The sequence below is a fragment of the Salpingoeca rosetta genome, assembly GCF_000188695.1.
Source record: "Salpingoeca rosetta unplaced genomic scaffold supercont1.11, whole genome shotgun sequence".
Lineage (NCBI taxonomy): Eukaryota > Choanoflagellata > Craspedida > Salpingoecidae > Salpingoeca > Salpingoeca rosetta.
In genome coordinates this window covers 643,356-663,355 of record NW_004754923.1, presented here as the reverse complement: position 1 = coordinate 663,355, position 20,000 = coordinate 643,356, and the positions used below count along the sequence as shown (strand labels likewise).

At 58.8% G+C, this 20,000-nt stretch overlaps 7 protein-coding genes across 7 annotated transcripts in view; 3 read left to right on the top strand and 4 right to left on the bottom strand.

Annotated features, from left to right (window-relative positions):
* PTSG_04848 (uncharacterized protein) overlaps nt 1-1,142 on the bottom strand; it is a gene marked incomplete at both ends in the record, with an annotated part of 1,560 nt that extends 418 nt beyond the window's left edge. Inside the window, 3 exons of the mRNA XM_004994109.1 lie at nt 1-71; nt 280-342; nt 660-1,142. The exon at nt 1-71 is cut by the window's left edge and continues 58 nt beyond it. Of these exons, the coding sequence (XP_004994166.1) occupies nt 1-71; nt 280-342; nt 660-1,142 (617 nt within the window). The remainder of the gene's footprint in view (nt 72-279; nt 343-659) is intronic.
* A 143-nt stretch (nt 1,143-1,285) lies between these two features.
* On the top strand, nt 1,286-4,227 carry PTSG_04847 (uncharacterized protein). The gene is made up of 10 exons (XM_004994108.1): nt 1,286-1,591; nt 1,759-1,898; nt 2,035-2,093; nt 2,250-2,343; nt 2,469-2,585; nt 2,809-2,946; nt 3,196-3,267; nt 3,483-3,545; nt 3,699-3,812; nt 4,070-4,227. Exons 1-10 carry the CDS (start codon nt 1,378-1,380, stop codon nt 4,124-4,126), a joined length of 1,068 nt encoding a protein of 355 aa, XP_004994165.1. The 5' UTR covers nt 1,286-1,377; the 3' UTR covers nt 4,127-4,227.
* Nucleotides 4,228-4,371: 144 nt separating this feature from the next.
* Nucleotides 4,372-9,169, bottom strand: PTSG_04846 (uncharacterized protein). Its single transcript, XM_004994107.1, has 4 exons — nt 8,180-9,169; nt 7,239-7,946; nt 6,973-7,044; nt 4,372-6,600 (listed from the first exon to the last, which is right to left on the bottom strand). The coding sequence occupies exons 1-4, from the start codon at nt 9,113-9,115 to the stop codon at nt 4,483-4,485; spliced, it is 3,834 nt and encodes a 1,277-aa protein (XP_004994164.1). The 5' UTR covers nt 9,116-9,169; the 3' UTR covers nt 4,372-4,482.
* Nucleotides 9,170-10,027: 858 nt separating this feature from the next.
* On the top strand, nt 10,028-11,349 carry PTSG_04845 (uncharacterized protein). Its single transcript, XM_004994106.1, has 2 exons — nt 10,028-10,612; nt 10,980-11,349. Exons 1-2 carry the CDS (start codon nt 10,133-10,135, stop codon nt 11,058-11,060), a joined length of 561 nt encoding a protein of 186 aa, XP_004994163.1. The 5' UTR covers nt 10,028-10,132; the 3' UTR covers nt 11,061-11,349.
* A 282-nt stretch (nt 11,350-11,631) lies between these two features.
* On the bottom strand, nt 11,632-14,625 carry PTSG_04844 (uncharacterized protein; the record flags this gene model as incomplete). The annotated part of the gene is made up of 3 exons (XM_004994105.1): nt 11,632-13,746; nt 13,987-14,059; nt 14,483-14,625. 3 exons carry the CDS (start codon nt 14,623-14,625, stop codon nt 11,632-11,634), a joined length of 2,331 nt encoding a protein of 776 aa, XP_004994162.1.
* A 538-nt stretch (nt 14,626-15,163) lies between these two features.
* On the top strand, nt 15,164-19,570 carry PTSG_04843 (uncharacterized protein). Its single transcript, XM_004994104.1, has 2 exons — nt 15,164-15,390; nt 15,678-19,570. The coding sequence occupies exons 1-2, from the start codon at nt 15,291-15,293 to the stop codon at nt 19,328-19,330; spliced, it is 3,753 nt and encodes a 1,250-aa protein (XP_004994161.1). The 5' UTR covers nt 15,164-15,290; the 3' UTR covers nt 19,331-19,570.
* PTSG_04842 (uncharacterized protein) overlaps nt 19,506-20,000 on the bottom strand; it is a 2,901-nt gene continuing 2,406 nt past the window's right edge. The window contains exon 5 of the mRNA XM_004994103.1: nt 19,506-19,847. Coding sequence (XP_004994160.1) covers nt 19,662-19,847 — 186 coding nt within the window. The 3' untranslated portion in view covers nt 19,506-19,661. The remainder of the gene's footprint in view (nt 19,848-20,000) is intronic.

The following is a 20,000-nucleotide window of genomic DNA, read 5'->3' as shown; positions in this document are numbered from 1 at the left end:
TGCGAACCGGCCAGCGCCGCCAACGACGGCTCAAAGAAGTTCAACCGCAGCTCGTACAGCAGCGGCAGCTCCTGGCAGTTGGATGTTTGCGGCGGGGGAATGTTGGTGGTGGTGGAGGAGGAGGAGGAGGGAGCATGAGCGTTGGGGCTGTGCATGGAGAAGCAGGAGGGGGAGTACAAGAACGTACACACATCCACAACGAAACACACAAACGCACATGCACACACATACACACACACATTTACACGCACGCACACGTGCATACACAGTGCAATATACCTCTGGCAAGTACTCGTTCTCGTTGCTCCACGCCTGTTCGGCCTTGATCTTCTGCGCTTTTGCCTAACGAAGCACACACGCGCACGCACAACACATACAGAAAGAAAGACAGCATGCATGAGCACAGCTCAGCAAGAATCCACGAGGCTCGCTTCACGGGGTTCGCTGTACGGCGACGCATGTTCATCCAAACGACCACTCCACGCATGCGCACACACGCACTCGTACATACACACACGCATGCACACACACACACATGCACACACACACACATGCACACACACACACACATGCACACACACATGCACTCACACTCACACATGTAAATACATGCACTCACTCACACTCACTCACACTCACTCACATTCATGCTCATATACCTTGTCAATCTTGCTGCTGTCGGAAGAAGACGAGTTGGTGAGCTTGGCGTACTTGTCCTTGGCCTTCTCGCAGTCGCTCGCAACCTTCTCGTAGTGTTTGATGCAGTCGTTGACGTTGGGAAAGATCTTCACAAACTTCTTGAGCGGGTCGTGCAACGTGCGCTTGATCTGGTCGCTGAGGCGATGCGTCCCGAGGAAGACAATGCCCTCCGCCACCCGCTTCATCTTCTCAATCTCGCCCTGGCTCGGCGCCCCGACCTCGTCCTTCGGCTGCTTGAACAGCGCGATGTCGTTGAGGTTGTCGCGCAACCGCGTTCGCGCCTTGTTCATGACATCAATCGCCCCCAGATACGCCTTGCACGCCTTGAGTATCGCCTGCATCGTCGCCTCCATGCGCCTGTAGTCCTTGATTGACTGCTGCATCTCCGCCGGCACCAGCGACGACGCCTGCACCGCAGACGGCCGCGACCGCAACCGGAACATGCTGACGGGAGTGTCGAATGGGAGGAGGGTTCGTGCTGTGTGGTTGTTTGTGTGCGTGCTATGTGCTTGCCTTTGCTTGTTGCTTTGTTTGCTTGTTGCTGCTTGCTTCTTGCTTGCTTCTTGTTTTTATCGTTTTCACCAACAAAACAACAACAACAACAACAACACGCACACACACTGGAACGACCGCATCGCAACGAGCTGAAGCAAGCAAGCAAGGGAAGGATCAAGGAGGATGGCTGATCGACGGAGGAAGGAGAGGGGCCCACCGGGTGGTGGTGCGCCGACGAAGCGGGCAAAGACGCAGGAGAGGAGAAGACAGCAGCAGCAAGGGGAAGGCCTTGACAGCACCACGGTAGTGGTGGAGGAGATGCTGGTGCAACAGCAGCAAGAAGAAGGAGGAGGCGAGAACACATGGGACAACATCAGCCCTGAGGAACGCAGCAACGGTGCGTGTCTGTGTCTGTGTCTGTGTGCGAGTGAGTGAACATGCGTGTGCATGCGTGTTTACAACCTGTGTGTGCACATATGGGTGCACTCGAAGCGCTACATTGCGCGGCTGCTGCAAGCTCACGGTCGTGGGTTCTGTGTGTTGTGGTTGTCGGGCTTGCACCAGCTCTGCTGCGGGCGCGCGAGCGGGACACAACCGGCGACGCACACACGCTGGAGAGCGACGAGGAAGATGAGGAGGAGAAGGAACCATCCAACAAGTACGAGCTCACAGAAGAAGACATGCACGAGAAGACCGACGAAGAGGTGAGCCCTTCATACACACACACACACGCACACACATACCAACAGCTTGTGCGCATACATGATACGCACATGTACGCATTGACGCTGTTCGTGAGGACACTCACTCACCACTGCAACTGCGCGCATGTACACTCAGTTTCAAAACGGAGGGTACACCATCACAGGCTTCAACCTGGAAGAAGAGATGGAGGAAGGGTACGTGATGACACCGAGTGTGCCACAGTGCATTGCATTTGGTGACATTGGCAATAGCCGCTTGTTTTGACACGCTACACGCACCCTATAGTTCACGCAAACACACACGCGCGCACACACACACACGCACAATGTGGATGAATCCCTCGTGTGCAGGCACTTTGATGAGCAAGGCGCATTCCACTTCAAGAAGGATGAGGATCATGCTGGGGATGCGTGGCTGGAGGGTGTCGAGGTCTACAAGGGCCCGGTGCGTACTTGTGCGTGCACATGCAAAGGCCAATGAATATGTGTGTGTGTGTGTGTGTTCGTACATTGTTGCAACTGTCACTTGACTCCTACTCCATGCACGTTGCCTGTTCCGCCAATCACCAGGTGAAGGAAGGCGAGGACGACGATGGTGATGATGATGGCAAGGAGGCTGACATCGACCGCTTCAAAGTCATGGAGGAGATGCTCACATACATGCGCGAACACGAGACCGTCAACGCGGTATGTGTGTGCATGTTCCTATGCACGTCTGCATGTACAGTTGTGTTCTTGTCGCCGTGTCTTCTGCGCGTGTGAACACAGGACCTTCACACATACAAGCAGACAGACACATACAGACACACACACACACATACAAACAGACAGACGGACAGACACTTACAGACATAGACGTCATCATTGTGCATTCCCTTGCCTCACGGTACTGGTGGTGTGTGCACATCAGGCAATACGGCGGCTCGATGCAGAGAGCAAGCCCTCGCGCCAGACATTCAGGCAGAAGAAGAAGGAAGCAGCGGGCAGCGACACGGCAGGGAGTGCTGGTGGCGACGAAGACAAAGCAAAGGCGGCCCGCGAGAAGGCGGTACGCACGGTGTTCCGTTGTGTGTTTGTGTGTGTGTGTGTGTGTGTGTGTGTGTGTGTGTGTGTGTGTGTGTGTGTGTCTGTGTGTGTGTGTCTGTCTGTGTGTCTGTGTTTGTGTGGTTATGCTTCGTGCATGCGCACATACGTACGTGAGTGGGTTCACATCCATACATGCCTCTTCCCCTCCCCTTTATTCCTCACATCCTCCCCCCCCCCCCTTCGACTGCATCGAATTGGTTGATGGGTGCAGGGCAAGGACCTGACGCGGCTGATTGAGTTGGCGGACCAGCTCATGCAGGACGGCGTATTCACCATCTACGAGGTGGGAATATGGGAATGTGTGCGTGTGTGTATGGGGGTGTGCATACATGCCAGTGTGTGCGTGTGTGTGCGTGTGTGTGCGTGCATACAAGCCAGTGTGTGTGTATTCGTGTGTATGTGTGTGTGCGCGCACGGGGCTGTGTAAAAACGTGCTGGTCCCGTGATCCACGCTGCTGCGATTGACACATGTGCTTGTCGCTGCTGTGTTGTGCTTAGGACACGTACGAGAAGCTTGTGCACGAAATCAAGGAGAAGGACGTCGCCACTTTCGAATACAAGGTGGAGACACGCGTGTGTGTGTGTGTGTGTGTGTGTGTGTGTGTGTGTGTGCGTGTGTACGTAGTATGTACGTGAGAGTGTGTGTGTGTATGTGCATTGTGCACGTACGTGCTGTGCTCATGATCATCACACACATACACACAACACGTACAGTGGAGTGAGGACGAGGATGCGGAGGTGTACGGCCCCTTCACGGCGCAGCAGATGGCAGACTGGCAGGAGGCCGGCTTCTTCAAGTCAGGCGTGTGGGCTCGCCAGCTCAAGAAGGTGTGCATGTGTGTGTGCATGTGTGTGTGTAAGTGTGTGTGTGTGTGTGTGTGTGTGTGTGTGTGTGTGTGTGTGTGTAGTGTGTGTGTGTGTGTGTGTGTGTGTGTGTGTGTGTGCGGAGGATTCTTGAAGTGTGCAAGGGCCATGTTGATGGTTGTGGACACAACATTTGTGGACACCACGCGCGTGGTGTAATCACGCCAACCTGTCCTGTCCCACCTGCTCACCTGCCTCTCTTCTTCCCTACATGTGCACAGGGCCGCAATGCCAAGTTCTACCACTCCAGTCGCATCGACTTTGACCTCTACACATAACCAACCATCCATGTCGATGTGTGCGTGCGTGTTTGCTCTCTTTCGAAGTTGTCGTTGTGGGAGAGGAATGAAAACAGACATACACAAGCAAGTAAGCAAGAAAGGTTAAGACAAAATAATGGTGGATTGTGTTGAAGTGACAGGCGGGCATCATCCACCTGCAATCTCTGTTGGGAGGTTCCCGTGTGATCTTATGTACTCGACTGGCGCGTACACGCACACGCACACGCACACGCACACGCGCGCAGGCAGGGAAGCACACGCATGCAATGGACAATAGAAAGAATAAATACAAGTGTCACAAGTAAGTCAAGGAAGACAGCAAGCAAGCAAGGCAAGACAGCAACGGCAAAGGCTTAGCTGCTGGTGGTTACGGGAACAGGAATAGATAGAAAGATGTGTGGCGGGTGTCTGGCCACAAAGACAATGTTGGGAACAGGCACAGCGTCACCACCACCACCACCACGTTCATCACAGTTGTTGCTGTTGTTGTTGTCGTCGTCGTCGTCCTCAGCATCACGGCCATGTGCGAGGCTGTGCAAGGACTGGAGCACGCGGCGCAGTCGCCTGCCAACAGCCACGCAATCGTCTGTGTCGCAGTACACAGAGAGCACACACGCGCCAGCATCGCTCCACTCCAACGAGTCGCACTCCGCCTGCACAAGGACCAACGCCTCTTGCAGGTGCTCAAGCAGCTCCAGCCACCCCCGCCCCCGCGCCGCTGCGATGCTGTCGGCAAGCTGGGCAACGCTGGCGTTGTGGCGCGACAACGTGCCATCCTGCCGAACTGCACGCATCAGCGCCGACCACCACCCGCTCCCACCCGTCGTCGTTGCCGTCGTCGTCGTCGTCGTCGTCCCTGTCACCACACCATCGCCACCAACACCACCATCGCCACCAACACCACCAACACCACCACTTCGCCCGCCCCCGTCGCTGTGGTCGTATCGGTGCTGGCGTGTGTCCTCCGTTGGCGCCCACACCGCCAGCCAGCGCCCACGAATGCACTTTCGCCGCCCATCCCCGCCACGCGGCAACTGTCGGTCGAGCGCCGCCCGAGCACCATCCCACAACCGCCGCTCGCCAGCATCACAATCATCATCATCGCCACCATCATCACGGCCTTCAACATGGGCTGCTGTGGCAGTGCCGCGATAGTTGTGGTGTTGGCGCTGTTGGCGCTGTTGGTGCTGTTGGTGCTGTTGGTGCTGTTGTCGCTGTTGGTGCTGCTGGTGCTGCTGGTGCTGTTGGTGCTGTTGTCGCTGTTGGAGAGAAGCGCACCACCACTCGCTCGTGGAGGACTGATTCTTCATCACAGCCACACCGCCCTTTCTCTTCTTCCCGGTCCTGTCCCCATCCCCGTCATCACCTCCGCCAACGTCAGCGTCGATGGCCGCCACATCCAACACATCAGCTGCTGCCGTGGCCTCCTTCGTCTGCCCCCTGCCACTTGCGCTCACTGGCTGCAGCTGCGCCAGCACATTGCCGCTGCCTGCCAGCTGTGTTTGCGTTGGCGCCGTGCTGGTCGGGGCATGCGATGACATACTCGACAGTCGCGATAACGGTGGTGGGGAGCCTGATGATGGCGACGACGATACCAGGGGCGGTGGTTTCGAAGGTGGTCGTCGACAGGACGAGAGGCATGCTGCTGGTAGCGCAGGTGCATCGCATGATGTGTGCAAGGACGCCTGTGATGAAGCCGTCGTCGTCGTCTTTCCACCGCCGCCACCGACAGCAACATCCACCTCTACTGCCGAAGGGTCCACTGCCGCCACAACGGGAGTGGTGGTCGTGGTCGTGGATGTGGTGCTGCTCGTGGCTGCGATCGGTGTGGTGGGCACGTCCTTTGGCGGAGACGGCAATGCTTCCCCAACACCGCCGAGGAGCCGCAGAAGGTCCTCGTTCGTCCGTTTGTACTGCGCAGCACGCCCGCGCGCCATTGTCACCGTCGGCTTCATCTTCGCAATGGTGGTGGTGGTCGCAGTGGTCGTGGTGACACTCCTTGGTGCTGCTGCTGTGCAGCTGCTTCGAGGGCACGTCAGACCCGCCACCTTGTCGCCGCCAGGCATTGATGATGATGATGATGACGACGACGACGACGACGATGATGATGATGATGACAGTGATGGTGCTGGTTGTTTTGATGTCGACGCTGGCACCGGTCTTGATTCTCCTGGTGCTGGTGCTGTTTCTGATGATGACCAGATTCGTGATGATTTGGGGAGAGGATGGGTGGTGCGCGTGTGCACAACGGTCGCGTTGGTGCGTTTGAGGGGCGGTTTCTTCCTCTGCTGCCGGTGCCCAGAGGCTGGTTCTTCAGCACCATCACCACCACCAGTGTCGTGGTCGCCGTGACTGTGAGCGGTGATGACGGCTGGCTGGTCTGTGTCGACGAGCGGCTGCGTATCGCCAGCGACGTTCAGCGTTGCACTCCCCTCCTCCACAGCGCCCTCGTTCTCTGGCTCCCCTTTGCTCTGTTGAGTATCGTGTACGCACGAGACAGAGAGAGAGAGAGAGAGAACAGCGGCATAACCCCCAAGTATGGGTGAGAGCATCAAGACATGACAAGGTGAAGCCACTACATACCCACACACACACACACACAAGCGCGCGCACACAGACACACACACACACAGACACACATACACACACATACACACACATACACACACATACACACACATACACACACATACACACACATACACACACATACACACACATACACACACATACACACACATACACACACATACACACACATACACACACATACACACACATACACACACATACACACACATACACACACCACGCATGCTCCAAGCAGGTGTACATCGACGTACCGTGGGTGCGAACTTGGTTGAGAGCGCAGTCACACATTTCCCGGCAGGGCAGCGCGACTGAACGCGTTGACACTGATGGAGGCGTGTTCGCAGGTGGTGTGTGTGTGTGTGTGTGTGTGTGTGTGTGCACTGGGGTGAGACAATCACATGCATCAGAGAAAACACGTCGTCGATACAACAGCAGAAACACACACAACACGCACAATACGCACACACACGCACACGCATACACACGCCTCGAGAGCGAAGCCTATCTGTATTTGTACCTTACACGGTGACAAGTCTCGCTTGAACAACCGAAAGCAGTAGCTGCGAGCCTCAGTATCAGATACAGTGCCCACACCACCCCCATCGTCACCGTTGTCACCACCACCACCACCATCACCACCATCATCACCATCACCCTGTTCGTTGCCTCTGCTTGAAGGCATCTCATGATTACTGCGGCTGCTCCTCTCCGTTGCTGTCGCTCCAACACTTGCGGGCGATGAACCCCTTCCATCCCCCGCTTTCTTCCTCCTGGCATTCGCGTGTGCGCGTGTGCCTGATGTTGTGCCGGTCTGCGCATCCAGGTCACCGCACACACGTTGTGACGTCAGCAGTCCCTCCGGGAGCCTGTGCTGCATCACCGCAAGCAGCTTGCCGCAGATGTGCCACAGAGCATCCCACGTCTTTGCGCGGTACACGGCTGGCCCCTCCACCCACAGCCGCTGCGCTGTGAGCACGAGCAGCATGTAGCGAAAGCCGTCCGAGACAACGGCAAACAGCGGCCGCGACTTGCGTGCAGGCACAATTCCCTGCAAGCACAGCAGCTGCACACACGCCTGCACAAAGCCGTGCCTGAGGTCGATGCGCTTTGCCTCCAGTAGGCCGCACGGGGTGTTGTCTTTGTCGTAGAAGAGGTAATCGGGGCGGTTGCGCGGCATGTACACGGAGAACACGCTTCGCTCGCACCGGAACGACAGCCCCGCCGCCTGTGGTGGTGGTGGTGGTGGTGGTGGTGGTGGTGGTGGTGGTGGTGGTGGTGGTGGTTGAGTGGGATTAAGTTGGTGGAAAGAAGAAATGGGATACGGAGAGGATGAGCGCAAGCGACTTTGTCGATTTGGCGATAGTGCTGTTTGTTACAGCTTGCGGTTCGAGTTCCCTCCTCAAACACCACACGTGTTGGCGCACAACCCCACACAAACGCAAATGTACGCACGCTCACCTTGCAGATGTTTGTGACGACGGCGTCGATGAGGAGACGGCAGTCTGATTCGCTCGGCTCACGCGTCAGGACCTGCGCAAGACAGGGCTCCTCCTCAAACCTGGACGCGCGCCAGTTGGCCAGAGACGTCACCACCCGCTCAAGGGCATTCCTCACGCGCGTGCGCACGCCGCCGTTCACGATGCTTGGTGGCATCTCAAAGAAGTCAAAGCGACTCTCATCAAAGTGCTGCAGGAGCACGCTCAACGTCCACGCGCACGCGGCAGTCTCCAGATGGGACTGGTCCGACTCTGCAGAGAGATAGTCAATCCACAGCGACCGCAGCCGTTCAAAGTGGCGCGAACTCTCACCGCCATCCAGCGCCGTGGCGACAGTGCCGCGTGCTGAAGACGACGACGATGACGATGTTATGGCTGATGGGTGTTGTTGTTGTTGTTGTTGTTGTGGGGTTGTATTCTCTTGCTGCTGGTCATTGTGTTCGCGTGGGGAGCGGTGTTGTGCACTCGTTTGTCGTTGCAGCTCTTCCTTCATGGCCTGCAGCCGTCGCAGTTGCTGTCGCTTGAACATGAAGTGGTGCTGCGCCAAGCTTCGCGCCATCTCTGCCGCCAGCGTCCCTTCTGCTGGCGGCTCGCGCGTGCGTGATCGCGCGCCCAGCGTCTGTCGAAGTGACACGCCGCGGCGGTCTGCCGCCTGCCGGGTGACGATGTCGGCATGGAGTGTGGCCATGATTTGCTTCAACCATGGCTTCTTGAACAAGCGCAGCCGTGGACCAGAACCTCTTGTACTGCTCTTGGTGGTGATGTCGGTGGTGATGTTAGTGCCGCCACGACTTGCATTTGCGGTGAAGTCGGAAGCCGTGGAGTTGGGCCTGGGTGTGCTGGTGTAGATGTCGGTCATGGACCGTGCCCGCTTTGGAGATAGCGCTCCACCACGCATGCTGCTGTCGCTGCTTGCGCCGTCGCTCTTCGACCGTGGCGGTGGGCCTGTCCGTGTTGATGATGATGATGATGAGGAGGAGGAGGAGGAGGAGGAGGAGGAGGAGGAGGAGGAGGAGGATGTGTTTGCTTCTGGTGGTGGTGGTGGTGCTGTCGCTGATGGTTTGCGTGGCCGTGCATTAACGGCCATGTTTCTGCGCCTTCTGCCATGCTTGCTGCTGGTGGTACTGGTGGCTGAAGGCGACCTGGCTTCCGCACGAGGCCTTAGCACATCTGCAACCAGCCGGTGGCGTGGGAACCTGCTCAAGCCCAGCACCTTGCTGCGGGAGAGCCGCTTGGAGGACGACCCGAGAGGCGGTGGCGATGGTGGCGACACCATCCTCCACCAATAATGGCTGAGGGTCAACAGCCAGTGGTGGGCGGAGTTTGGGGGGGGGGGAAGAAGCGAAGGGGAAGAGGTGGACGGGGAAGGAGCGTATCAAACTCACACCGTCACACGATCATCAACAACAAGCCAGCAAGGCTGCTTGCTGAAAATCGAGGATGCTGGCTGACGATGATGTCAATGGCAATTCTTACACGCGCGTGACAGCGTGAAGAAGGAGTTTGCAAAAACGACTCGAGCGTGTTTGGGCACGTTACGTGGTCGTCGCTGATGACGTGATGATGAGGCCTGGTTCGAAGTGCGGTGGAGTGCACTGAATGGAGTAAACTGGGAGCCGTGATCAAGTGTGGTGCTCGCCGTAGCTGTCGTTGCAGTTGATTGTGTGGTGTGTTTGGATATTGGGCGGCAAGTGGTGATGGATGTGTTGCTTTAGCGTGGCGCGGTGAGTCCAGAAAACAAGTCGGTCGTGCATTGCAGATTCAACGCAGCAACAGCCAGCACGAGAAGGAGAGGCAACTCCACACACAACCCCCCCCCCCCCACTTCCCCCACTCCACGCACACACACGCGCGCGCGCGCGCACGCACATATTACCCCCCCCCCTTTCTTCCCAACACACAACAGGGGGCGGCCATGTCCACGACCGCTGAAGGGCCTTCGAGCGAGCCGACGTGCATGTCGCGGGTGCAAGGCCCCGTGCAAGCGGTGTTGCGGCCTGGGCAGTGGTGCTTTGGCGTGCGGGCCATTCGGCAAGGCAGCGAGCAGTGGCGCGCCTCTTGCTCCGTAGATGCGCTGGTACAGGCGCTCAAGACCGCGGTGGCAGACTTCCAGGAAGGGCGACCAGAGTCCGGACTCACCAACACGCGCAAGGTGCGCATCGCCAAGGCCATCAGCAATGACACGCGCGGCTTTGTTCGCATCGAGAACTACACACAAACATCAGAGTGGCTGGACGTGGTGGAGGTGCACATCAAGCCCGTGGCAGCGGATGCAAACGCGTGCACGGCATTTGTCAAGTCCTTCAGCTCCGGTTTCTTGCCTACCTGCATCCCGTGTGCCCCTCTCCTCAACATGGCCTTGTTCTGGATTCCCTTTTCCGACTTTACAGACAAGGTGGGCTGCCGTGTGTGTGTGTGTGTGTGTGTCTGTGTGTCTGTGTGTGTGTGTGTCTGTGTGTCTGTGTGTCTGTGTGTGTGTGTCTGTGTGTGTGTGTGTGTGTGTGTGTCTGCGTACGTGTGTGTGTATGCTCGTGTGTGTATACTCACGTGTGTGTACATCACTGCGTGCGCCAGCCTGCGTGTACGTTAGTGCCCGTTTGCACTCTTGTGCACGTGCGTGTGCCGTGTCCAAGCAAGCCTGCACGACTATGACCATTCCTACCTACACACAATAACCCACTTCATCTTCCTGCTGCATGTCACGTCCCACTGCCACTTCCTCATGCCATGCACCGAACCACCAACCAACCCATGCGCCGCAGGGTTCCCTGAACAAAGTACGCATCGAGGAGCTGCGCACCAAGCTGTCTGCCTCCATCACCGTCAGTGTCGAAACCCAGTAATGGGTGATGATGATGGGACAGGACACCCTGCCCTCCAGCCATTCCCTGTTTGTTGTCGCTGACCCATGTTTCATGTGGGCATTTGTTACCATCTGCACGCACACACACACACACACATGCACACATGCGCGCACACACACATATGCACACACGCGCGCACGTGCACTCTCTCTCATGTGCACTCGCCTTGCTCCACACTCTCGTGCACGCCGGCATAGTTCTTTGTTGCTTGTACAACGAATACAAGAAAGAGACTGTCCGCATGAACATCCGTGCCAACCAAACCAAACCACTACAGACACAACACACACAGACATAGCTGGGACAGATCTAGTGAAAATAGCCGGCCCACCAAACACGCCATCCGTCACCACAATACACTTCAAAGGCACGCAATAAGAACTTGCACACTCTCTGCCTCCTCGCACACACACACACACACACACACACACACACACACACACACACACACACACACACACACACACACACACACACACACACACACACACAAACAAACACACACCACTGCATATGACGCAATGGTGCTGCCACCATGCGGCACCGCCCCCTAGAAGGTAAAAACGGGCTCTGTGTCGTCGGCCCACGCGCTGTCATCCTTGGATGCAGACGTCGTCAGGATGTGGTGCGTCCGCTCATGATCAACATCACCAGCACCCACATGACCACCATCACCAGCATCACCAACAACATCGTCATCATCACCATCACCATCACCGCGGCCACCTGCAGTGCTGCCGTGTTGTCGTGCCGCCACACTTGCTGCGCGCCGCTCCTTGGCCTCCCGCTCACGTGTCATCTCAGACAGAAAGCTCAGCAGGTTGCTAGCGTCGGGGTCTGTCACCGTGTCCCGCTGCCACGCAGGCGTGCTGCCCTGCTCCCCAGACGTGCGCCGCGGCCGTGGCGGCTGCGACGTTGACGCTGAAGACGACGATACCCCGCGTGACGGTCCTGCGCTCCGCCCACGCGACCGACCACCTCGCCGACGTGCACTGTTACTGCTGTTACTGCTGCTGCTGCTGTCACCACGTCCACCGTTGCCAAAGCCATCATCGTCAACGTCATCATTATGAGCGTTGGTGGCGTTGTTGCCCTGTGGGTGTGCGCGTGTGATGTGCGCAACACCGCGGAACTCCCTGAGGCCGGACACATCTGCGCTGTCGTCGACAATCTCGAAATCGGTGATGGCGGCAACAGACGACCGCAGCGTCTTCTGCGTCACCCGCACACCGCCCACACCGCCCACGTCACTCTCGCCGCTCTGCTTCGGGCCCCCGTGCTGGTCACGCTCACGCTGTCGGGAGCGTGGCGGTGTTGGCTCAGCAAACACCTCCTCCACTGCCCCGCCTTCCTGCTGTCTGGTCCGAGCTGCGTCCTCCCCCTCCTCCTCCTCCTCTTCCTCCTCTTCCTCTGCACCCTCGTCATCACCCGCCAGTTGGCCACCACCAGCACCGCCATCACCAGGGCCTGGCATGTGCGCACCACCACCATTCTCGGCTCCAAACCGCTGCTGGTCGTACTGCTGGTGGTGCTGCTCGTGCTGGCTGCCAATGTGCACGGCCGAGAGGAACTCGGCCATGTCCACGCTGCCGGTGGGGTGCTGCCCCGCATGCTGCTGCTGCTGCTGCTGCGCAAACATCATCATGTTGTACCGTGCCGCCTGCTCCTGCTGCGCAACAAGCGCCTCCCATCCAGCCTGCCCTGTCCCGGGCACCGCTGCCGTCATCGCCCAAGTCGCTGCTGACACAGCTGGTGGTGCTGGCTGCTGGCCCTCCCGGTGCTGGTGATGTGGTTGTGGCGGCGGTGGTGGGCCGTGTGCGTACGAACGCGCGTGGAGATATGCACGCCCCGTGGACGCCAGCCCCTGCAGCGTGGCGTCGCGGGTGGCGGCGGTGGTGTGCGCGACGCTGTCCAGGTACTCTGGGTCGGTTGCATGGCGCGAGCAATACTCCAGCCCGTACATGGTGCGGGCTGTTGCGCACATGCGACAGGGCGTACCCACAGCCAGCACCCCGCTGCCGCTCACACTGTCGCTGCCGCTGTCGTCGCTGCCAGCCTGGTACTGGTGCTGCTGCTGGTAGAGGTGCGGCTGTGCGTCGTGACCAAAGACCGGCTGGTTTGCCGTGGGGGTGTAACGGCGGTGTCTTGGCACAATGGGCAGCGACGCCTGGCGCTGCAGTCCAGGCGTCTGGTGGCGGTCAGCGTCGTGCACGTGGTGGTAATACCGTCGCACAGGCACATGCCGGCGATCGTGCTGCTGCTGCTGTTGTTGTGTGGATGATGCTGTTGATGATGTGGATGAGCGCGGGTGTGCTGGTTGTTCCTGGCGGGAAGAGGGGAAGAGGGAAGGCGTGGACTGTGTGCCGTGCATGTCGCGCTGCAAGTGAGGCGCGGGAACACCTTTTCCGCCCCTTTCGCCTGCAGCTGCCGGGTGCTTGTTGGATCCCATGTGGTGGTGGTGGTGGTGGTGGTGCGCAGCCGCGTCGTTGGCCATGGTCGGTACGGGTGTGCTGGCGCCACTTGTTCCGTTTGGGCGAAGGCCCACGAGCGGGGAGCGCAGCACGGTGAGGCGGACTGTGCTGGAGTCGTCAAACAGGCGGTCCTGTATCACCCGCAGCGCATCCGTGTCGCTCAGGTGTTCTCGCGCCAACGCAAACCCGTCAATCTGTACCGTGATGGTGTGTATGTGAGTGGGTGTATGTATGTATGCGTGTGTATGCGTGTGTATGTGTGTGTATGCGTGTGCCTGTGTGCTTGTGCAGTGTGTGTGTGTGTGTCCATGTGTCTGTGTGTCTGTGTGTGTGTGTGTGCGTGCGCGTGTATCTGTGTGCCTGTGTCTGTCAGCCTCGCTGTCACACTGAGGCAGCAGAAAGGCGAGCTGTGTGCTTGCAGCAGCAGGACTTACGCGGATGAGCCTGTCGCCTACGCGAAGACGTCCATGACCAGAGCTAGTGCGTGGCACATCGGCCACATACAATCTACATGGCATGAAATGTCATGAACGTAAGCGTGCATGCATGCGTGTGTGAAGGTGTGTAAGCGTGTGTTTGAATGTGCGTGTGCGTGTGTGTGAGTGTGTGGGTGTGGGTGTGGGTGCGTGTGCGTGCGTGCGTGCATGCAGCGTGCGTGCTGAACAAGAGCGACAATGTTCGCGCACAGACACAGCACATGTGATGAGATAATACACACACAACACACGACGATACACTCACACACACACATGCACACACACAACATGCAGACAAGCACATACCACACACACACTCACGCACACCAAACACACACACACAACACACGACGATACACTCACACACACACATGCACACACACACACACACACACACACACACACACACACACACACGCACGCACGCACGCACGCACGCACGCACACGACCTACCCGTCGTAGCCGGAATTGCTGCCGGTAATAGTCACGCCAAGGCCGGACCTTGGCGACTTGCGCAGCTCAAACGTGAGCTGAAGCGTGTCTGATTCTGTGGCAAACGGATCAATCACCGTCCTTGGGTATGGAAGCAGTGCCATGCTCGTGCGTTGCTTGCTGCTTGTGACGTCCTCTGAGCCAGACATGCACGTAAAGTAGACAATGTCTCCGACCAACGCACGCAGGCAGTGCAGCCCAGCCGCGCGCTGTGCTCTGGTCTCGTGTGCACCCGCCTTCTGCCTTCCTCCCTTGCTTGCTTGCTTGCTTGCCTTGCTCCCCTTCCTTCCGGCTTTCTTGCTTCTCCTTGTGCTGCGCTCGCCACCAATGACTTCTTGACCTGTGAATGAATGGACGACCGTTGTTCGTGGCAGCACGGGGGAGCGAGCAACGCAGCAACGCGACCCAGCTCCCAGCAACGGCACCCGGTGGCGTGGAAGCACGGGAAGAAAAAAGGTTGTGTGTTCAAAAGGGGGCAAAACAAAACAGCTGCCAGCCAGTGGTAAACAAACATTTGCCGACAGCACCAGTGGGTAAAAACAGACAAGCTGTGTGGGAATCGAGCGACAGATTGTTTGCTTGGCCCACACACCACACGTCACGGCCTCCTCCACTCCACACACCACTTCACGCACTTCACGCACCACTTCACGCACTTCACGCACCGCTTCACGCACTTCACGCACGACTTCACGCACCACGAACAACGGCAGCAACAGCAACAAAGGGCTGACCAGTCAGACGTTTCCGGAAGAAGAGCCCGACAGCAATGGAAGGGTGGGTGCGTCGCAGGGCCGATCTGCGACAATGGATATGGAACACTCGCTACTTGGTGCTCGACCCTCGCACAGGACTCCTACACTATTTTGGTGCGCGCATGTGTGTGTGTGTGTGTGTGTGTGTGTGTGTGTGTGTGTGTGTGTGTGGCTGCGAGTACGTGCATCGTTTTGTGTGCGTTTCATTGCTTCTTGCTTGACGTGGGTGTTCGCATCTCACTCTCAGCTTGCTCGCTCGCTCACCCGTGTGTAATTGTGTTCCATGCACACACACACATGCACACACACACACACACATGCACATGCACATGCACACACGCACACATGCACACACACACGCATCCTTTGCTCCGTTCAATACACACACACCCATCCAACAGGTAAAGAATCGGACCGCAGGCCAAGGCGAACGTACTTGCTGCATTCTGGGTGCAACGTAACAGACCCCGTGAACAAAGACGGCGATGATGCAGAAGGATCCTTTTGGTCCTTCAAGCTCACCCTCACCAAACCCGGCCGCGGCAGCAGCGGCGGCGGTACTGCGGCTCCTAGTGCCGGGACAGGTAACACCAGCGCCACCAGCACCAGCCCAGATGCGCAGCAGTCGCCGGCCTCACAGCATGCGCGCTACGTCTTCGATGACTACGACGAGGACACACTGGCGGATCGCGACACAGAGGAAGAGTTCCACGACGCCCTTGACAGCCATCGCCAACAGCAGCACCTGCGTGGTGCAAATGGTGACATCACAACAGCAGCAACAACAACAAACCCACAAGCACAGGCGCATCTACAACCACCCGCGGGCAACAACAACACAGAGGCCAAGCAACAGCAGCACCAGCAGTACCAGCAGCAAGGTCAGCGCCGTTTGGGCGAGAGCGGACCGGGGCAGCGGGTGAGCGTGAACGGCACCCCAGCACCAGTCGACAAGGACGTCTCCGTTGAGCAACTGCAACCGCAGCAGCAACCGGCCCCGCCATCGTCGCCAGTAGCGCGCCCAAAGTCGCCGTCCACGGCCAACACGGGCACACGTGGTCGCTCCAAATCAAGCCCGCTCACACGTGATGTCTCAACACCAGAACTGCAACCCCGGCGCCTTCAACACCAACAGCAGCGCCAGCAACAGGAGGAACCACAACAACCACAACACCAACAGCAACCACAGCAACAGCAACAAGAAGAGCCGCGGCCACAGCAAGGCAGAGACAAGGCGGCTTCATCGCCGCCACCGCCGCAAGCAGCAGCGCAGATCATTGGCAGCATGACAGCAGCAGCCATGCTGGCCACACCGCCGCCGCAGCCGGGCAAGAAGCCCGCCAAGGTGGTGAAGAGCGGGGCTGTGCTTGAGCTCGGTGTCAACTCACGCAAGGAGGCCGAGCAGTGGGTGGTGGCACTGCGCACCGCCATGCAGCGAAACCCCGAGGCCGCCACCGCACGCACAGCAACACCGCCGCCGCAAGGCACCGCAACAACAACAACAACGGCAAGCGCAACACCAACAGCAACGGCCGGTGCTGTGCGGGATGAACAGCAGCGGAAGAAGCGGCGCGGGCGGTTTCTGCGGCGCCAGCGCTCAACACCGAGCACCGAACGCACGGCAGCACAGCAGTACACCGAGGCAGCAGCACAACCACATGCACAGCACCGCCACCGCCGCACAAGCAGCGCAGACGGGGCCGGGACCGGTGGCGATGGTGGTGATGGCGAGGATGGTGAGGACGGTGAGGTGGAGGAGGCACAGGCAAGAGGTGCGGTTGCAACAGCAACAGGGACTGCGCCCACCATGCGGGCAGCCGCTGGTGCCACTGACGATGATGACGATGATGATGGTGGCTACAACGGGCTCGGTGGAGGCGGGCTCGGCCGCATGTCCATGCATGCGGAGGATCTTGGCTCTGTACCGGAGCAGCTGCAGGAGCTCGTGGATCACCGAAACGACGAGTCACCACTGCGCGCCGTCAATGTCGTCGTGCACGATGTCGTGTCCGGGCTGACCGTGTACCGGGAGGTGGAGGAGGTGCCGAGCGTGGCCCAGTACCATGCCACGATCGAGGCAGACAACCGCCACACGCTGCGGCGCATGGCTGCCACCGTCATTGTGCTGCTCGCCTGCTACCTCCTGCTTGAGCACGGCCTCTCCGTTGTGTCTGTTGCTACCGCCCTGTGTGCCGCCGGTGGCGTGTACTGGCTGCTGCACCACGGCCCGCGCCGCCTCACCCGTGCCGGTGGCCTTGGCGGCTCCCCATTCGCGTCATCATCGCCACCGTCCTCGTCATCCTCCAAAGCAACAACAACAACATCATCATCATCAGCCAGCCGCCGTGCCCGCAACCGCACGCCCGTGTATGTTGCCGGCCACTCTGTGCGCGGAACACCAAAGGAGGTGCACGCAGCGCTCATGTCTGTGCGCGATGGCCGCGTGCTGTGGGACGGCGCTAACATCTCCGTCACCGTGCTCGAAAAACAGGACAAACACGTCGACATTGTGCACATGGTGCAGAGGCCGGTCAAGGCGTGGCCCTTCTGGTGCCAGCCGCGCGACTGCGTGTGTCTTCGCTACTGGGCGCGTGAGGCAGATGGCTCGTACGTGATCGTTCTCCAGTCGACAGAGCACCCTGCCGCGCCGCCGCGCCAGGGCACCGTGCGGGCTGACGTGCTGCAGTGGACATTCCTCATCTGCCCGATGAAGCCTGAGTATGCGGAGCGCGACCACGTTGTCCGCAAGTCGTATGTCGTGGAGACGGTGCAGTACAACCCCAACTGGCTGACGACGTGGAAGGTGATTCCGCCCATCAACTCGTTCCTGTTCATCCGCCCCATGATGACCAACCTCCTCTCCCTCAGCGAGTACATGGCCAGCCGCGACTTTGTTGACGCCGTCACACGCGGGCGCATCGCCGCCGATGAGACGGACCTTGCTTTCCTCTCCCCGTCTGCCTCGCACGTGCCCCGCGGCTTGGGCGGCGGTGGCGCGAGTGACGGCGATGTGAGTGATGGCGGGGACGATGAAGCAGAGGGTGAGGCTGAGGGAAGTGGCGGCGGTGGTCGTGGTGTAAAGCAGCGACGGAAACGCAAGCAGCGCAGCACACACAGCAGCAGCAGCGGTAGTAGTGGTGATGGTCGTGGCGGTCGTGGCGGTCGTGGCGGACGGAAGCAGCGGCAGCGCGGTGCTGCAAGCCGGCGGCCGCCGAGCTTCTTCGAGCCGCCGCAGTTCCCTGTTGGCGAGGACGGCACCATGCACAACATCCCGTTGCTTGCATGCACCACGCCCACCAACGAGTGGAAGGAGCCCTTCTGCTGCAAGTTTCGCGTGCGCGGGCCAGACTATCTTGAGACGCGCGTGAAGGTGACGGCAGAACCCGCCCTGTTCCATCTTGTCGCTGTTGACAAGTTCAGCTTTGAGGACCCGAGCGAGCAGACACACATTGCCCCGCGCAGTAGTAAGTGCAAGTTTGACCCGTCGCTGACGGCGGGGGAGCTGGCGGCCGCGTACACGCTGGTGGTGTGCATCACGCCCCCAAGCACGCGCAACATCTCCATCGTGCTGTACTTCCGGCCCCTCGATCCGCACTGGCGCCATCGCAACCCGCGCTTCACGCGCCTGTTTGACCGCTTTGTTGAGGGCGATGACGCCTACCGAAACGCGCGGTTCAAACTTCTTCCGGACATTGTGAAGGGCCCGCTGGTCCTGCGCTCCGCTCTGCGTTCGCGGCCGGCCATTCCCGGGAAGAAGGTTCCCATCGGCTACTACCGCGGCGACAACTGGTTTGAGATTGACATCGACGTCAGCAAGGCGGGCAAGGCCAAGTTCATTACGTCACTCGCGCTACCGATTGCAAAGAGCATTGTCGTGGACCTTGGGTTCCTGATTGAGGGCCAGAGCCCGGAGGAGCTTCCTGAGCAGATTATGGGCGCCATTCGCTTCAACAAAATGGATTTGTCGCAGTTGACGCGCATCCCCGCAGGCGGTGCCTTGGATGGAGAAGAGGGGGAAGAGGAGGCGAAAGGGAAGGAATCTTCATCGCAGTGATGCTCAGTGGTTGAGAGGAGATTTAATTTGTATGTGTGTCTCTGTGTGTAGTGTGTATGTGTGTGTGTAGTGTGTGTGTGTGTGCGTATTATGCGATGCTGTTGACACGATTCGAGCGCTTACTCGTGCGTGTGTTGGTGTGGCACGAAGGAATTATTGACTTTGCTTGAACTGTTTGACCGATTGTGTGTTGTTTATACTTGGCCTCCACGATGTATGGTATAGACACGTGAAATGACATGGTTTGAACACGGGGTGGGGTGGTCGCTGTGGCAACTTAGCCTGCCTTGCGTCAATGCATTTCCCATGGGCCTTGATGCGCACACTGTAGCTACTGACTGCCTTCCGGGGTGACAATGAGGATGGATGCCTCGCTGCCGCACGCAGCGCCCAGCACACGCCCGCACACGAGCCGGGTTGGCGTGGACACAATCGCGTGCGGGTGGTGGTTGTTGTCCGCGTGACCGTGAGAGCCGAGGGCGCCGGTGCCCCACGTGTACGCGCCATCATCCAGCGCCTGGCAGCAGCCGCAACGCAGGGCGGGCGAGATGAGGTGACGGGTAGGAAAGGGGGTTCATATGCCTGGGTGTGTGTGTGTGTGTGTGTGTGTGTGTGTGTGTGTGTGTGTGTGTGTGTGTGTGCGTGTGCGTGCGTGTGTGTGTGTGTGTGT